The following is a 17,663-nucleotide window of genomic DNA, read 5'->3' as shown; positions in this document are numbered from 1 at the left end:
GAGAGAGAGAGAGAGAGAGAGAGAGAGAGAGAGAGAGAGGAACAGGGGGAAGAGGTGAAGTGAGGGGTCGAGAGAGAGGAGTGGGGGTAAAGAGAAGAGAAGAGAAATTGAGGATAAGAGGTGAGAGAAGAAGAGATAGACAGGAAGCAAGAAAAGAGGGACGAGGGAGGGAGACAGATGAGGATGAGAGCAAGGTGGAGATGCTGGAGAAGGGAAACGGGTTGTGTGTGTGTGTGTGTGTGTGTGTGTGTGTGTGTGTGTGTGTGTGTGTGTGTGTGTGTGTGTGCGAGTGTGTGTGTGTCTGTGTGTGTGTGTGTGTGTGTGTGTGTGTGTGTGTGTGTGTGTGTGTGTGTGTGTGTGTGTGTGTGTGCGCGAGTGCGTGTGTGTTTGTGTGTGTGTGTGTGTGTGTGTGTGTGTGTGGGAGGGGACGGGGGGGGGGGGGACGGGGGGGGGGGGGGGGGTATTGAAGCCCTGTGATCCCTGGGGGCTAACCGTCAAGGCTAGACCAGGCCAACACAGGCGGGCCAATTTGCAGGTGAGTCACGGCGCGGCAGACTGTCGGGGGGGCACTGCAGTACAACAGAGGCACTCTAATTACATCCACTGGCCTCCTAGATAGACGTCACCACCAGAGAGAAAGAGTCAGGGACAAGAGAGAGACAGAGAGAGAGAGAGAGAGAGAGAGAGAGAGAGAGAGAGAGAGAGAGAGAGAGAGAGAGAGACTGAGGATGGAGACACATAACGATAGGAGAAAGGAGAGGAAGAGACAGGATAGGGAAGAAGAGAAGTATCAAGAGGTCCTTGATTAAGAAAGACAAATAAATTAAAGAGAGAAAGAGATGCAAGTGGAAAGGTAGAAAAGGAGATGGAGGTTGGGAGGGTGAGCGATGGGGGGTGGAGGAAGACGTAGGCAAACGACTGAAACCAGAAGTTTAATATCCTCATTTAGCAGGTGAGTCAGAGGATGCGCTGGCCAGTAATTAGATCAGGGCTTCCTCCTAGAGGATAAAGATGTCAGAGACTTCACTGGGTAATAAAGACAAGTGAAGGTGTGTCCACAAGCTGTCTCTGGGTTACACACTGTCCTCCGCTCTCCTTCACTGTCTCTACCTCTCTATCAAACACAGACAGGCAGACAGACAAACACACACACATATGCGCACACACACACGCGTGCACACACAAACACACACACATGCACATACACATGCACACATACACACACATGCACAGACAGGTGAACACATACACACACAAAAACAAACAACTGAATTGAACACACAGAAAAAGTAAATGTAAGAACAGAAGCCTATTTTCTGGGGTTTCACCCTCTTCCCGACTCAGTTGCCCAGAATAAAAACATTGTTACCTGTTAAAACAGTTCTGTCTCTCCCAGTGGCCAGTATACTGTTAAAAAGATTGTCACTACTCCCCCCTATGGGCTGACTGGCTTACTACAGCAAAGCTGAATCCAACATTACGTCATCGGGTAACGTTTGATTCATATTCTGAATGCTATCAAATCAAATGTATTTCAGTCAGTAAGATTAAAGCAGTTTTATGGTTATTTTTTTTACGTCCTGTAAAAGTTATTATAAATTTGAGGTTAGGGATTTTGTATTGGACTTGAGGCTAGCCCCACATATGGTAGACATATTTTCATCAAGTTAATTTAGTTGAGAAACATTTAATTTTCAGTGTTATTTTGAGATTACCATCTCATCAAATACAATTCCCTCTGGACTAATTTGAGAAGCTGTGATTGGCTGCGTCATACACAGACACACACACACACACACACACACACACACACACACACACACACACACACACACACACACCTGGGACTTAATATCCTGTGATTGTTCTCACTGTGAGTTCAACTGAGACAAGCTGTAAGAAAAACCACAACACAGATGCCACACAATGAGCATGGGAGGCGTTGGCTAATGATCAGGGCCAGATCAGGGCCAGATCAAGGCCATATCAGGGCCATATCAGAGCCAGATTAAGGATGACTCTGGGTCAAAATCAACATCCCTCTGGATGGTTCTCTGGATGACCAAAAACAATACCACCCTCTGTCTGTCCCCTCTGTTTGCTTTTTTTTTCTTCTTCTAAATCTGTTTTCACTATGTTGTCCTCTAGCTATCCTTTCTTCCCCCTTTGTCTCCTGTTCCTTTTTTCTTTCTGTTTAACGTTGTCAGTCTTCCGACTGTCCAGTCTGTGGTTTGCGGTGAGACGTGGTGATGTTTGCCCCTCTGGTACTGGAAGTGGAGGTTGATTCTACCAGCCTCATTACTGCTGTCAGAGTGAGAGTCACACACACCATTAAAACAGCCCAATGCTTCAAAGCATTCATTTACCATTTAGACTCGGGCACTCTGGGCTTCGCTCGGCAAGTGACATTTTACAACAGGAAGTTAAAAAAACAAAGGCTGTGATTTAGCGATCTCAAATGTGACACCCAGCCAACTCAGGTTTCAACAAAAAAAGACCTCTCCACCTCTCCACCTCTCCACTCCTTGCCTGGTGACTATTCTCCACGGCAACCGACTTTCATTTCATCCCCCCACCCCCCACCTCCTCCGGGTCTGAGCCATAATGACTCATGAGCTCTCTGATGAGTCTTTATATGCTGCACTATGCAGTGAGACAAATCTTGGGACACCAGACAGAGACATTTGTCCCTACTCCCTGTGCTCCCACATCTTGTACTGTTGTCTTGCATGAGCACACTCAGAGTGTCAGAAACTGGTGCAGAGGTTGGTGTGAACTCCTAGACCACTGGAGTAAATGCAACCCTTCCCCCCCCATCCCTGGTTGGCTGCCCACACCTCTGTTGTGAACCTGGTAACTGGATAGATGTCAAATCAACATATAGACATAGATGCGATCCTCCATTCCTGGACCTCAGCTCTCACCTAGATGGGGACACCGGTGACTAGATCGATTCTAAATCAACAGAAGTCGTAATGTACACTATCCCCCGTGCACGGACGTGTGCCTTCATCTCTTTGGTGCGGTTGGAGACTCAATAAACACTAATTGAAGGACAGGAAACTATAGGACAGGAAATATAATCTTTGGACCTCAGCCCTCATGCCTTTGGTTGTGCTACTGTACTTGATCCCCCCAACCCCTTCAATTGTGTGGCCTTAACGGTTGTGTGATGTTGGGGACTGAAAAATACTAAATCAAGTATGGTAGATGACCGACCCACCCCCCCCCCCCCCCCCCCCCCCATCACTGGAACGCTGCCCTCACCTCTTTGGTGACGTTGTCCTGCACCAGGCTGTAGAGGGGCACGATGCGGCTGACCTCCAGCAGGACGGGCGAGGGGCTGGGCGTCTCGTGGCCCGGCTGGTGGCACAGGTGGCAGGCGGAGGGGCAGCTACCCTTCTCCTCGCAGCGGATCTCCACGCCGGACACCAAGTCGTCCGACAGTAGCTGCGTCTTCAGCAGGCCCGACAGGTAGCTGATGAAGGGCAGAGAGCGCAGCTCGCGACGGCTGCCCAGGTCTGTCGCCTCTGCAGAGAGCAGGAAAGCACTAGTCAAACAACTATGTGTGTGTGTGTGTGTGTCTGTGTATGTGTGTGTGTGTGTGTTTGTGTGTGTGTGTGTGTGTGCAGCTCACGATGGCTGCCCTGGTCTGTCGCCTCTGCAGAGAGCAGAAAAGCACTAGTCATACACTGTGTGTGTGTGTGTGTGTGTGTGTGTGTGTGTGTGTGTGTGTGTGTGTGTGTGTGTGTGTGTGTGTGTGTGTGTGTGTGTGTGTGTGTGTGTGTGTGTGTGTGTGTGTGTGTGTGTATGTGTGTGTGTGTGTGTGTGTCTGTGTGTGTGGGTGTGTAAAGGAGAGCACCGGTCAAACTAAGTGTTTGTGTGTGCGTGTGTGCGTGCGTGTGCAGCTCACAACATCTGCCCTGGTTCATCGCCTCTGAAGAGAGCAGGAAAACACAGGTCAAACAGTGTGTGTCTATGTGTATGTGTGTGTGTGTGTGTGTGTGTGTGTGTGTGTGTGTGTGTGTGTGTGTGTGTCTGTGTATGTGTGTGTGTGTGTTTGTGTGTGTGTGTGTCTGTGTATGTGTGTGTGTGTTTGTGTGTGTGTGTGTGTGCAGCTCACGATGGCTGCCCTGGTCTGTCGCCTCTGCAGAGAGCAGAAAAGCACTAGTCATACACTGTGTGTGTGTATGTGTGTGTGTGTGTGTGTGTGTGTGTGTGTGAGAGTGTAGCTCACAACATCTGCCCTGGTTCGTCACATCTGAGGAGGACAGGAAACAGTGTGTGTCTAAGTCACGATGGCTACCCTGGTCCGTCACCTCTATGGAGTGGAGTAGTACCAGTCAAATAGTGTGTATGTGTGTGTGTGTGTGTGTGTGTGTGTGTGTGTGTGTGTGTGTGTGTGTGTGTGTGTGTGTGTGTGTGTGTGTTGGTGACTGTGTGTCTAAGCTGAGTGTGTGTATGAGTATGTATGCCAGGAAGAAGGTGGCATTGGTTAATCAAGCGTCCGGACCACAGCTGTGTGTTTGCTTGTGGGCCAGGATCGCACAAGGATCTCTTTTGAGAGTGAGAAAATGATTGTGCGTGTGTATGCGGGGGCCGGGGGGTGGATGTGTAAGGCTAAATGGGTGTGTGTGTGCGTGAGGGTGAGTGCGTGTATGTATGTGTGTGTGTGTGTGTGTGTGTGTGTGTGTGTGTGTGTGTGTGTGTGTGTGTGTGTGTGTGTGTTATGTCTCTAAGCCCCATCACACAAGGCTCTCATCTGGATGAAGTTGAGTTGCAGGAGGAAATCCCTGCCTGTCTCTGATCCATTACAGAGGCAACAACGAGAGGGTGATAAATGGCCGCGGCTACAAATGTAAATAAGTGTTGTTGGGCGCCCTTCCAATGTGCGTGCCAAGCCAGCGGAATAACCGGCGGGGGGTGCTAAACAAATGGTGTATTTTTTCTTCCTTTTTCTTCTTTTCTTTAAAAACAAACAAAGACTAAACAAAACAAATAATAATACAAATAGTCAGCATTTTTTGTTTAACAAACATTCACGCACCACACACACTCGCAGGTCCTTTTGTTGGCGGCAGACAGTGGTTTGCTGGACAATTTCAGGGTTGTGCCAATGGCGTATGAGTTCTGGACCCTCCTCCCCAACACACACACACACACACACACACACACACACACACACACACACACACACACACACACACACACACACACACACACACACACACACACACACACACACACACACACACACAGGATCAGGGAACTCCCGTTGGTCTCTCACTGGCTCTGACATAATGGGTGAACCCCAGAATGAACTGAGAGAGGAGGAGAGAGGGAGGAATGACAGCAAAAACACACAAGGCTGTGTTACCCTAAAAAACACCAGACACGCTCAACAGGCGCTCGCTGTCTGAGAGATGGATGGATGGAGAGGGGGTGGAGAAAGAAGAAAGTAAGAAAGAAAGAAAGAAAGAAAGAAAAGTAAAAAAGAAGAAAATGTGACATTCTTCAAGGTGGGGTAATTAGTTGCAGCTTAGGTTAAGCTGTTAAATGAATCATTTCCTGCTCTACACTTCTTCATCATCTTGAAGTAGACCAGCGCTCGTAATATTTCCCAAAGAAAAAGCAAACACACAGTGGCACCTTCTGCTTTAATACCGCTTGTTTTTCTCGCAGGTCAGAAGGAGACCTTTTCCACCGGGGTTTCATACATTTGGAAGTGAAATGCTGTTCCATTTTTCAGGTACATTCCTAAGATACAATTACATGTCGTGCAGGGAAATTGTAAGGGCGTAAGAATGTTTTTGCAAAGTACAAAGCACTGCAACGCAAGAAAAGGTTAGGTGCATCAAACTTACTGTGACCAAAATATTTAAACAAGAATTAAATTCAGTTTGGTTTGCAAAGCTTTTAGAGAGCTGGGCACAAATCACATATCCTCACACGCACACGGATGGACAGACAGACAGACAGACAGACAGACAGACAGACAGACAGACAGACAGACAGACAGACAGACAGACAGACAGACAGACAGACAGACAAAAAAACAGAAAGACAAAAAAAGAGAAAGACAGACAAACAGATGTATACCTTCACAGGTATACAAAACACACAGACACATGTGCGATTACACGCATGCACATGATAGAAGGCGTATAGATCCAAGGGAATGGGTTACAGAGCCAGATGATACAAAATAATGTAAGCACTCATTCATGTCTGTTACAACAGGAAAACAGCTATATTCGGTTCCATCACACACACACACACACACACACACACACACACACACACACAGGCAAGAGCAGACTCTAAATACGAGTGGGTGTAGTGCTCCTGAGCCTCCGACTCCGTGAGGCCAGGAGGACTCTCAGGGCAGGTAATTACACACACTCCTTGAGCAAACACAGACACACAAAGGAGCTGTCAGCACTAGGACCTCAGCAGTATAAACCTGCACCAGCAGGACCCCATACACACACACACACACACAACACACACACACACACAACACACACACACACACACACACACACACGCACACAGAGCACATCAGGCTTGGGCCAATGTTGTTTGACAGTTACTGTACATTCATCTTCTCTTTGAAGAACAGTTTTGCCGGGGCAGAGACAGGGTGCTGAAGCCATTTTGTTTCAGAAATATTCCTTCCCTAAAGAAACTTGTGCACTGAAAAAAAAAAAAAAGTCTGAAAATACCCCCCTTCACTTCTTGGCCACTGAAAAACAATCACAGCCAGATTTTAAATTGCGCTCTGAGGAAGCTTTCGATTACATAACCCTTTTCTTTTCCTTTTCTCACCTTGCTCCCTCTCTCTCTCTCTCTCTCTCTGCCTCCACTCTCTCCCCCTCTTCTCTCTTCTGACAAGGTGTGAAGCAGAGGCAGTGGTTCGTGAAAATCACACACTGCAGAGTGAGCATCACCCTCCTCCCTACAGCTGTCTGACATCTGTCACTCAAGCGGCGTGCGGATGAGGTATTCTCATCACTGTCTAGGTTTCCTTGGGAACGGCAGACTGATTGTCAGAAATCTTTTTCGTTTCAGATGGAAGACGTCATGTGTGTTCAATGGTTGTCAAGTCTATTAGTGCCTGAGAAAACCACCGGCTGTCAGTGTTTTGATGTGCAATCTTGCTTTACTCTTTAAGCGCATACATATGGACACTGACAGACACACACACTTTATTTTGCTTATTAATTTTCTAAACATGACTGATGTGCTTTACAGACAGTGGTGTGTGTGTGTGTGTGTGTGTGTGTGTGTGTGTGTCTACATGTGTGTACGTGTGTCCTTGCGTGTGTGCAGGCAGTGTGTTTTTCTCCTAATCTCTTCTCTGATGGTAAAATGCAAACCCCAGAGGAAAACTGAGAACGTGAACAACAGAAGGACAAAGCGCTGAGAGTCTGCACAGGCGTAGCGTACACAGAGGAGGATCTGCTTCTCCTTACATATAATGTTGGAAAGGCATATACTGGTATATGCATGACCAAAAATGGGTTCAATTATAGAACACATTGTCTTTTTATAAAGAGATTAATGCTGTCTTGGTCACAGAACAATGAACACTGGTCACTGTCAATAAGTGATCCATTCGTGACATATACTGCACATTCTATCAAAAGTGTGAATTTAGTTTATTGTGATTATGTTTATGCATATATTAAATATACTGTCAAAACCACCTTTTTTTTTATTTTTATTTTTTTTTATTTGATTTGTTTTTTTGATGGAGAGGGACAGTGTACATTAATAATCATTAAAATGTAAATGCACCCAATTGTAGCCAAAAGGATAGTTTCCACTGGCAGTCCCCCTGCCAGAGTAAACTGGCTTATTAATTACCATCGTCGTTCTAAAGTCAGCATTTATTTATTTTTCAGGTTAGAGCATGCAGCCGTATTGCTTTAAAATATCCTGAAACAGACCTTTGCTGCCATCTAGTGAGTGGCTTGCATATGACATTGCTCTCTGAACCATGTTTCTCTGCACCTGCAACGTACCCAAAGAACGCAACGCCCCCGTTTCCAGTTGTATGGGGAGGTATGCTATTATTTTAAACCTTATAGTTTATTCAGCTGAAAGTAGAATACATTATTCGGTTATTATTTGTACAATATTACTTTTAAGTTATTATAAAATGTAATTATGTTTCCTATTTTCATCATAGAATTGTAGAAAGTGAACTGATTATTTACCCTAAAGGACATGCGATTGTTTCCATGCGCATTTCAGTGGTGTTTAAGGACACTAAGGTACTTTACCAAAAAGTGGCCCAATTTTTTATTTCACCCTACACATATAAAACTAGATGAACATATATTAACATGGATAAATGAAATACGTTACGAATTATTCTATGGCTGAAACTAATAATACACCCAAATGGCAATTGAAGTTTTGATCACATTTCATGTTTGATAAACAAAACATCTGAAACTAACAAGAACTCCATTTCCCGTGTATACCATGCCAATGCAGGTCTACATAAACTGATTTGTAGTCAAACCAACCAGACCAAACATTCTGCTCCAGCTGCAAAGAAAAGCGCCAATGACACCGAGGGTGGGAGGGAACCTACAGAACCAGTCGATTACGTCGACACCGCAGTCTCGCAAGCACACCCACCGCATAACGCCCTGCTGTGCTAGCTACGTCTCACCAGACCTGTCTTTGAAGTGAAGGTAAGCTGCAAAACAAATACCTCATCATAGAAGCCATATCATGATGCACACATGGCAGATTTCACCCAGCGCGGGTCTGCTGGTCGCTTTTATGGCTACAATGATCCAAAGACATGCTGCAACATTGTGGGAGAGGCCTGAGAATATTTCACAAGCGCTAGCCACCGGCTAATGTTGTGTTGGCATGATCAGGCTACATGATCTTGCAACTATTATGTTCCTCGGCTCAGTGTTATAAATATGCAATATGATAACTACCTATATAAGTCAGGGCACCTCGGCTTGCATTCTATCCTAATCAACACACAGGCTTCTAGGTTGGTAGCTAAGTTAGCTAGCATAACACTAGTCAGATATGTTGTGATGGTGAAGACTTGAGTCTCCGAGACATTTACACAGAATTCATAATTCTCTACGCCATCAGTACAGCTTTCTGAATTAACGTTAGAAATAACTTTGTTCAGTAGCTGTAGGCAGCACATAGATAGTTATGCTTACACCATATAGCCTGATAAGTCCTATCAACATGACCCGCATTCATTGGTAACTAAATGAAGAAAATGTCTGCACAGTTAAGTTTTGTTCAGTCATAGGGCTGGACCTACTCTGTGTCTTGCGAAGTCTGTACCATTCAAATGCGAAAAGTCACAGGCAGAAATGCAGTGTCCGTTTCTGTTTGGCTGTTTCTTGCCTATACTACCACGACATGTCTGTGCTTCACTGATGTGTTAATACATGTATATGAGTTTAAAATATCACTGACATAAACTTTATTATTATTCTTATAAAATCACAGACAGGAATTACTTGTTGCTTGTTCAAAAATACAGACCAGAATTAAGTTACTCATGAATATTCGATAACACTGCCAGGAGTAAAATGACTTTTGTTGTGTCATAACAATGGCAGGACTCAAACTGATGTTATTGTCTGTGTTTACAGGCTCCCTCGGAGCCAGTGGAACACACCATGGCTGCGGCGGTTCCGCTGGATCCGGACTTGTTGCGGGAGGTTCTGGAGTGCCCCATTTGCCTGGAGACGTACAGCCAGGATCACCTGCGGCCCAAGCTGCTGCAGTGTGGCCACACCGTGTGCCGTCAGTGCCTGGAGAAGCTGCTGGCCAGCACCATCAACGGCGTGCGCTGTCCCTTCTGCAGCAAGGTCTCACGCATGAGCAGCATCACGCAGCTAGCAGACAACCTGACCGTGCTGAAGATCATCGACTGCGCCTGCTCCTGGTGCCCCAGCACCACGCTCATGTGCAAGTCCTGTAACAACCGCCTGCCGCGCCAGTACTGTCGCGACTGCGCCATGGTGCTGTGTGATGCCTGCAAGGCCGAGACACACCAGCAGCAGGGCCACTCCGTGCAGACCATTCGCAACGCCGCTGAGCAGCACCGCAAGGAGCTGGGCGGCAGGCTGTCGGCGCTGCGCGAGACCATGGGCAGCATCCAGAAAAAGAAGTCAGCCATCGACAGCGTGGCCAAGTCGCTGCGGCTCAAGTACAAGGCGGTGCAGCAGGAGTACGCCCGGGCAGAGCTGCGGCTGCAGGAGGAGCTGGGACGATCGCGGCGCGCCTTTGCCGCCTCCATGGCCGAGGTGGAAAAGCTCAACGCCCAGATCCTGGAGGAGCAGACGTACCTGCTAAACATAGCCGAGGTGCAGGTGGTGTCGCGATGCGAATACCTCACCACGCGCATAAAACAGTCGGACATCGCTCTGCTGGAGGACGGCTGCAGCGCGTCGGGCGGCGACGAGGACGAGCCTGACCTGAAGGCCAGCTTGCCACTGATGCTGAAGCTGCAGGACCCTGAGCTGGTCAAGATGGAGCACCACAAACCGCTGGATGTGGGGCAGCTGACCACCAAGCCCTGCACTGTCAACACGGACGAGGAGGACGGACAGGAGCTGGTCGCCGCTGCATCCGCCTCCGCACCGCTAGACCTCTACCGAGACATCGACATGATCACGGCCGTGGAGGGGGTGTGCGCCTCACCTGGCAGCTTCAAATCAAAGTCGGTGGATGGCGGGGGGCCGTCTCCCGGGGCGACAGGGTCATCATCAGCGTCAGGCGCACAGCTCTGCCAGTTTGTGAAGAAGATGGGCTGCAAGGGCAACCTGCCCGGCATGTTCAACCTGCCGGTGAGCATTTGCGTGACGCCGCAGGGGGAGGTGCTGGTGGCTGACCGTGGCAACTACCGCATCCAGATCTTCAACCGCAAGGGCTTCCAACGGGAAATCCGTCGCAACCCCAGCAGCATCGACAACTTTGTGCTCAGCTTCCTGGGTGCCGACCTGCCCAATCTCATCCCCCTCTCGATCGCCATCACGTCTCAAGGCCTCATTGGTGTCACCGACAACTATGACAACTCTGTCAAGGTCTACACCACCGACGGCCACTGCGTGGCTTGCCACAAGAACCAGCTTATCAAGCCGTGGGGCATCGCCGCCATGCCCTCGGGCCAGTTCGTGGTGTCGGACGTTGAGGGGGGAAAGCTGTGGTGCCTCGCTGTGGATCGGAACGTGGGTGTGGTGAACTACAACCGCCTGTGTTCGGCGGTGCGGCCTAAGTTTGTGACGTGCGACCCGGCAGGGACGGTTTACTTCACGCAAGGACTGGGCCTGAACATCGAGAACCGGCACAACGAGCACCACCTGGAGGGCGGCTTCTCCATCGGGTCGGTGGGCATGGACGGCCAGCTGGGCAAGCAGCTGAGCCACTTCTTCTCCGAGACTGAGGACTTCCGCTGCATCACAGGCATGTGCGTGGACGCCAATGGTGACCTGATCGTCACGGACAGCGGCCGCAAGGAAATCCTGCAGTTCCCCAAGGAGGGCGGCTACAACGTGCTGATCGCTGAAGGACTCACCTGCCCCGTGGGGGTGGCTGTAACGCAGAAGGGCCAGCTGCTGGTGCTGGACTGCTGGGATCACTGTGTCAAGGTTTACACGTACTTACAGAAACGACGTTCCTCCACCTGCTAAAGCTTGGCCTGGGGTGGGTGGGAATGGGGATGGGGTTGGATCGGCACTGTCTGTTTAGGGCGGGGGGACCTGGTCAGACATTTTTGGAGTGGGTGGGTGGGTGGGGGGTGGATAAAGACTCTTATTATTACTTGTCACTTTAATCTGTTTTCTCTGCTGCGTTCTAAACCGCGACTGACTGCTTCTCTCCGAGACCAACTCCTGTAAGGAGCTGAGGAGATCCAGCGACAGCCTTCACTACAATCGCACCGGGCTCGGTTTGATTCAGCTCGCCTCTGCCACGCGCACTTGTCAGGGGAAGGTCACAAAGGCCAGCCAGCCAGGCCTGCCTGCCTGCGTAGCCTCCATCAGCAGGCCCCAGCACAATGGAAGGCAATTGTCAAACAGTGTTGTCAGTCTTGGGTGAGAGAGAGAGAGCGAGAGAGCTTGTCAATCAATGTGATTCAAGACCGCTGCTTTAATGTCTCAATGATATGACTTCTGAGAGACTAGTGAGGAGATTCTGATAGCAACATTTACAAAACAAAGATAACTATTTGTGTGTGTGTGTGTGTGTGTGGTGTGTGTGTGTGTTTCAGAGTTCATGTGTCAGGTAGGTTAATACTCCCATACCTGAAGGGGTTGACCTTGTCATCTGAAACGTGTCACCAATATCCCAATTCCTTTCCCTTTCTCTCCCAGCGGTGTGTAAAATGAGATATTCTACCCTCTAGTCAGTCACACTGCTTATACTTGAATGGCTGGCTTCATTGGAAGACGAACTTGGCACATTTGATTTTGCTTCCCTAACAAGTTGGCCCTTGCCTAATGTAATCAAAATGGCAAGACGTTCACAGACGTTAATCATTAGTTAATATTTGTGTACAATGTAGCACTGATCATCTGTTCCAGGGGAATAAAATGCTTTGTGGAACGCTAAAATGGCTTTACTCTCATATTCAGACTGTCAACCTCCTTTTAATTTTTATTTAGTACTCTTTTTAAAGAATTTGGAAAACTGTTTTTACCAAAGGACTTTAAATCATGATAATCTGTTATTTGTATGTTTGTTTGTTTGTTTGTTTGTTTGTTGCCAGCATGCCAACTTTGTTACTCTGTTAGATCATGTAAGACCGGGATAGCAAGTACATAATCAGTCTGAAGTTAACCATGCAGGCTCCAAGCATACATGTACGTCGATACATATGATCTAAACAAGAAAAAAAACAAAGCATCAATGTTTTAAGTGTCCTTGTCTCTTCGTGATGAATCACACAAGACTGTCGTTGGGTTCATTTCATGGGTGGATTTCACCGTTTACTCCGATCGACTATGACTTTCTTGTGAGGATACACAGCCTTCTCTCATTGCGTTTTCATTGGTCATCTAGCTCCTTTGATAGCATCTGACTGTACATTTAGGTGGCATCACATGACTGTGTTTTGTGTTCTACTCTGTGTGCACCTTCCCCATTTCCTGTGAGTGTGTGTGAGGCTCAGTTCGTTTGGTCGGAGTGTACACACAGTAAGGCACCGGCTCCAGTGGGATAGGCAGGTACACAACAGAAGAATAGCAGGGACACTCCCTTTCTCTCACACAGGGAAACAGTACACCGACTCAGAGCTGCACTAGTTGTGTAAACCAACCCTCTTGTGAACCCGAGATGTCTTGTGGTTTTAGAGACCGACAATAATCTTCTTGGTTTTGGAATTCTGTGTTTGGAATACACCGCTATTTAGAAAGAAAAATACAAATATAAGAAGTATATATACTTGCTTACTCATAATACATAATTACAGGCTTTTTAAACAGGTGTAGGAAGACAGTTAATTTGATGTGCAACTGCAATAGTACTGTTTACCTGTGGATGAGAATGGTGAGTGTGCCTGCTGCCATACCATATTACAAGAACTGGTAAGAACCAGAAACTGTAAATAGGCACAGAGCTGTCAGTGGCAGCACTGCAGTGAAGAGTAGCAGACATTTCTATTTGGTCAGAATGGCAATTAGCAGCTACGTTTTGATTTGTTGTGTTCCTGTAGACCGACTGTGAGCCGACAACGAGGGTGAAACGAGATGTGCAATATGACCCTTTCACGTTGGAGATCATGTCTCGTCACGTCATGTCACGACCGTATGTGGTACTTGTGTTGGTGTTGCTCTATGTGAAACGAAGACTCTTAACATATTTGTAATGTTCATGATCAACAGCGTGCAATAAATCCAACAATAAAACACTTCAATATTGTGGTTTCCAAAGTGGTGCGAGTGCCTTTCTACTCCTGTCTCTTTAGTCTTTCAGTTGTGTGTGAGATCTTAGAAATTGTATGTCTTACACCGACCCCCCCCCCCCCCCGCCCCCTCCATCTCTCTTTTTTAACAATCCCCACCCCAGTGCTACTCCGCTGTGGGACACATCTAGTGCTGGATCAGAGGACTCCAACTTGTGAACTCAGAGTCTCTGAGGAGAGTTGTATCTCTTTGAGTTATCTATTGTAAAATGTTGTTTGGATTTTGTATGTTGACTTATGGATTTGAACAATGAAGTTCCTAGTTTTAAGTGAACAAAAATGTGTCTACTCATTGACTTGCCTGTGAAATATTCTCGGAAGTCGCACTAATGTGTGTGGTGTAGTGAGACTTGGCTGAAGGAACAGTCCTGCAAGGCATGTTGCGGTGCCCAACACATTTCAGCACCAAATAATATGTTTCCTAAGCTGCAAAGAAGATTAATGCCTACAGAGTAATACGATCTGCGTTACATGCGCCATTATGGTGTGTGTGAGGTTCAGCAGTGTTTAAAAAACAGCCCACAGGCAGTCAGAACTGAGTAAACAGAGCACTGACGCAATGAGGTGTGTTTTCTTATTGAAACATTCAGCGCTTGCAGCAATATTTTCAAACCTTGGTGCGTGTGTGTTTGTGTGTCTGAGAAGAACATTTGTACCCTTACACACACCTGCTGTCAATTAATTCACATTCCTGTTTCTCTGTTGTGCAATACTGTATCTGACACGTACACCCTGAACAGTGTGCCGCAGGTCTAGCACCTGATGGAGCGCACACACACACGCGCACCACGGGGAAAGGCTTTATCGTTGCCTTGGCATTCCAGGAGCGCTGCTCCATATCTGCAGCAGTGGAATCCATTATTCCTCAGTGAAGGTCATTTGCAGACCAAACAACTCACAGTTGTTGCATTATGGAGTTTCGTTATGATCTGTTCAGGTACTTTTCCAAACAACAATTTGCCTGTAATTGAATTCCCAGTGAGTAACATTGCTTCCTTCAATGGCTTGAAGGCTAAAAGCTAAAGCACACATTTCCACTACACTGCCTCTTCGGTCCACTCAACCAGTCAGAAATAAGTGACACCATCCTAAAATATTGGGTCTGATTACCTCATTCTGTACGAATGTATGGACAGGGACAGCAAATTCGAAGCGAGTTCTACCCAACACACTATTGATTTGTACCAACGTTTATTTTCTGTTAAAAAATGCAATGGAAACTAATGCTACCTCCATTTCAACACTAGCTTTGTGGACGGCCTGACTCTCTATTTGCTGGAGGTGTGGTTCTCCAGCATTACCGTAACATTGCTGCTGGGAACTGATCTCATGAGCCTGGTAGCACAAAGTCACCGCTGAGGGACCAGTGATATTTACAAGTTACACCACGGCTGGGTTGAATTCCCTAGTGTCACGCATTCCTCAGAACGTCAATTAACTTTTGATATCTGCAAATCTATGAAGTCGTCCTAGTTCAGTCAATTCACCTCAATGTGACGTTTAAATGAACTCTCCTGAGACAGAGCTACAGTTTAGTGGGCCAACAGAAGTGCAGAGAGTAGCAACATGCTATTGTTACCCTACATTTGGGCTTAGGACCACTGTGACTTTACCACGAGAGGTATGGTACTAAACAGCTGGGCTTTGGCCATAGCAGCCATCCATTAAGTAATAGAAACGGCAGTTTGTCCTGTATGTTAGTATGTTAGAAAAGTAGTTCTACAAACAAGTTAGTGTTTGGAACATGCAATTATATAACCAAACTAACAACATAAGTGTGGCATTAATGGGATAATGGCCTTCACAGCATTTGGGTAGCAGATAATAATGCTCTTCAAGGTGTAGTGGACCTCAACATAGTATGGCTTATTATCCCCTCCTTATCCAACCTTGCTTCATTCTGTATAATAGGGGCCTTTACATTTAAGCTTTGACATTTGCTTTGCTTTAATTTCTGAGTCTGGTAAATATCAATCTAAATTTTAATTTATAGGCTCTTTAATGTATGTTGCTCTTGACTTGAGAGAAACTAAATCATTGTGTTTGTGTATATATGTATGTATATATATTGTATATATGAGATAATAACTGGGCATTTGATATTTTTTCCTCACTTGAAAATCAAATCAAACTTTATTTGTACGGCACTTTCCTTACTGCACAGGATGTATGTATACGTATAAGGGTGTCAATGCTTTAAATATTAGGGGGTAGGACCCATTTAAATAACTGGGTCGATTCATCCTATTACATTATCCTGTTTGACGTCATATATTTGACCTAGGTATATGCTGGTTGACACCAGATCATTACAGATATAAATGTCATAGGATTGGACTGTCTAAGGTAGTAGGCCATGGCGATTCCCCTGACATGAAAACAGATCCCCTTTGGAAACATTAGGACAACATTAGACCTGGGGGAAATTTAATTTTTATTTTATTTTATTATAACCAACACTATCAATGTCTTCATTGAAATATAGTACAAATACAGGTCTGTATTTCTTTTCAACACTTTTCAAAGTGGTCACAGATCCATCGTTATCAGCAGTGAGAACTTTGAGAGGACTCTGAGCTGTCAGTGCAGACATTAATAAGCTCTGTTTACAGGGTCTAGACAGACATGACCCTACAAGTTCTGTTTCCAATTTCATGCTAAACTTTCAAGGAAAATATCTATAATGTGCAGATTACAACAGCACAACAAATGGATTATAATAATGCTGAGCTCACCAGTGCTGAGATTACTCCTTGTTCCACATGAATTAAGTAAATAAAAAAATATATAAGCACGCTAATTTAACGTATGCTCTTGCACGTGTCGAGTAGACTAGTCTGCATCAGCCTGAGAAATAACCTGTGCCACCCGTAGAATCAATAAAACGTGTTGCAAGGGATAAACTACTGATAAAATACTGATGTCACTATCACCACAAAACTGCTTGCTCTCGGTAATACAAGTTATATGTTATAACAACAGAGACGTTTATGCATATGCAACTGAATTAGTCAAATAAAATGCTTTATTCCTTTGGTCAGTACGTTAGATGAGAACCAAATTTGAATACTGGGTGGGACGAACACCACTGTTTAGAATACTGGGTGGGACAAACACCACTGTTTAGAATATAGCCCCCCCCCCCCCAACCCCCAGGAGTAAAATCTTTGTCTGTCTTTCTTTTTTTTTCTATCTGTCACTCATCATGTTACTGTATGTGTGTATGTCTCCCTCCTTCCCTCTGCTCACCTTTCTGGTACTGTAGCCAAAGTTGCTGCTGGGCCTTCTTGCTTGGGAAGTAGATGTTGCAGGCCAGCTCGGAGCCGTAGAGGGCCTCAGAGACGTAGTGTGTGCCATACTGCTGGATAAAGGCCAGCATCTCCTCCCGTGTGCTGTCGCCCGTCAGCCCCTTCAGCACCTTAGAGAACCCTACACCACGGGGCCACAAGAAGCAGGAAAGATTCAGGGTCGTGACGTTTTTAAAAGATGTGCAACAATACAGTGCCAAGGTACTTTTTCCCCTTATCCCAAGCGGACAGCAAGTCCAAAAGTAACTGAAGTATTTTTGACACATACAGTCCCGCTCAGCAGTATTGGCACCCTAGTGAATATGAGCAAACAGGCTATGAAAAAATATGTCTTTGCTGTTTATCCTCTTGGTCTTCCACTCAAAATATTCATAAAAATCTTACCTTTACAT

At 46.3% G+C, this 17,663-nt stretch overlaps 2 protein-coding genes across 2 annotated transcripts in view; one reads left to right on the top strand and one right to left on the bottom strand.

Moving 5' to 3' along the window:
• The window catches only part of astn2 (astrotactin 2), a gene marked incomplete at its 5' end in the record, with an annotated part of 356,313 nt that overhangs the window by 66,413 nt on the left and 272,237 nt on the right, over positions 1-17,663 (bottom strand). Inside the window, 2 exons of the mRNA XM_080847054.1 lie at positions 3,268-3,530; positions 17,213-17,392. Coding sequence (XP_080703180.1) covers positions 3,268-3,530; positions 17,213-17,392 — 443 coding nt within the window. The remainder of the gene's footprint in view (positions 1-3,267; positions 3,531-17,212; positions 17,393-17,663) is intronic.
• Positions 8,646-11,694, top strand: trim32 (tripartite motif containing 32). The gene is made up of 2 exons (XM_080848257.1): positions 8,646-8,708; positions 9,651-11,694. The coding sequence occupies exon 2, from the start codon at positions 9,678-9,680 to the stop codon at positions 11,691-11,693; it is 2,016 nt and encodes a 671-aa protein (XP_080704383.1). The 5' UTR covers positions 8,646-8,708; positions 9,651-9,677; the 3' UTR covers position 11,694.

Source organism: Sprattus sprattus, assembly GCF_963457725.1.
Source record: "Sprattus sprattus genome assembly, chromosome: 11".
NCBI lineage: Eukaryota > Metazoa > Chordata > Actinopteri > Clupeiformes > Clupeidae > Sprattus > Sprattus sprattus.
Note: the sequence above shows the minus strand (reverse complement) of the source record. Positions and strands in the feature narration are given on the sequence as shown.

What these genes read in the sequence shown, in the direction of transcription:
- trim32 (XM_080848257.1), top strand. Translation starts at nt 9,678, where the DNA reads ATGGCTGCGGCGGTTCCGCTGGATCCGGACTTGTTGCGGGAGGTTCTG.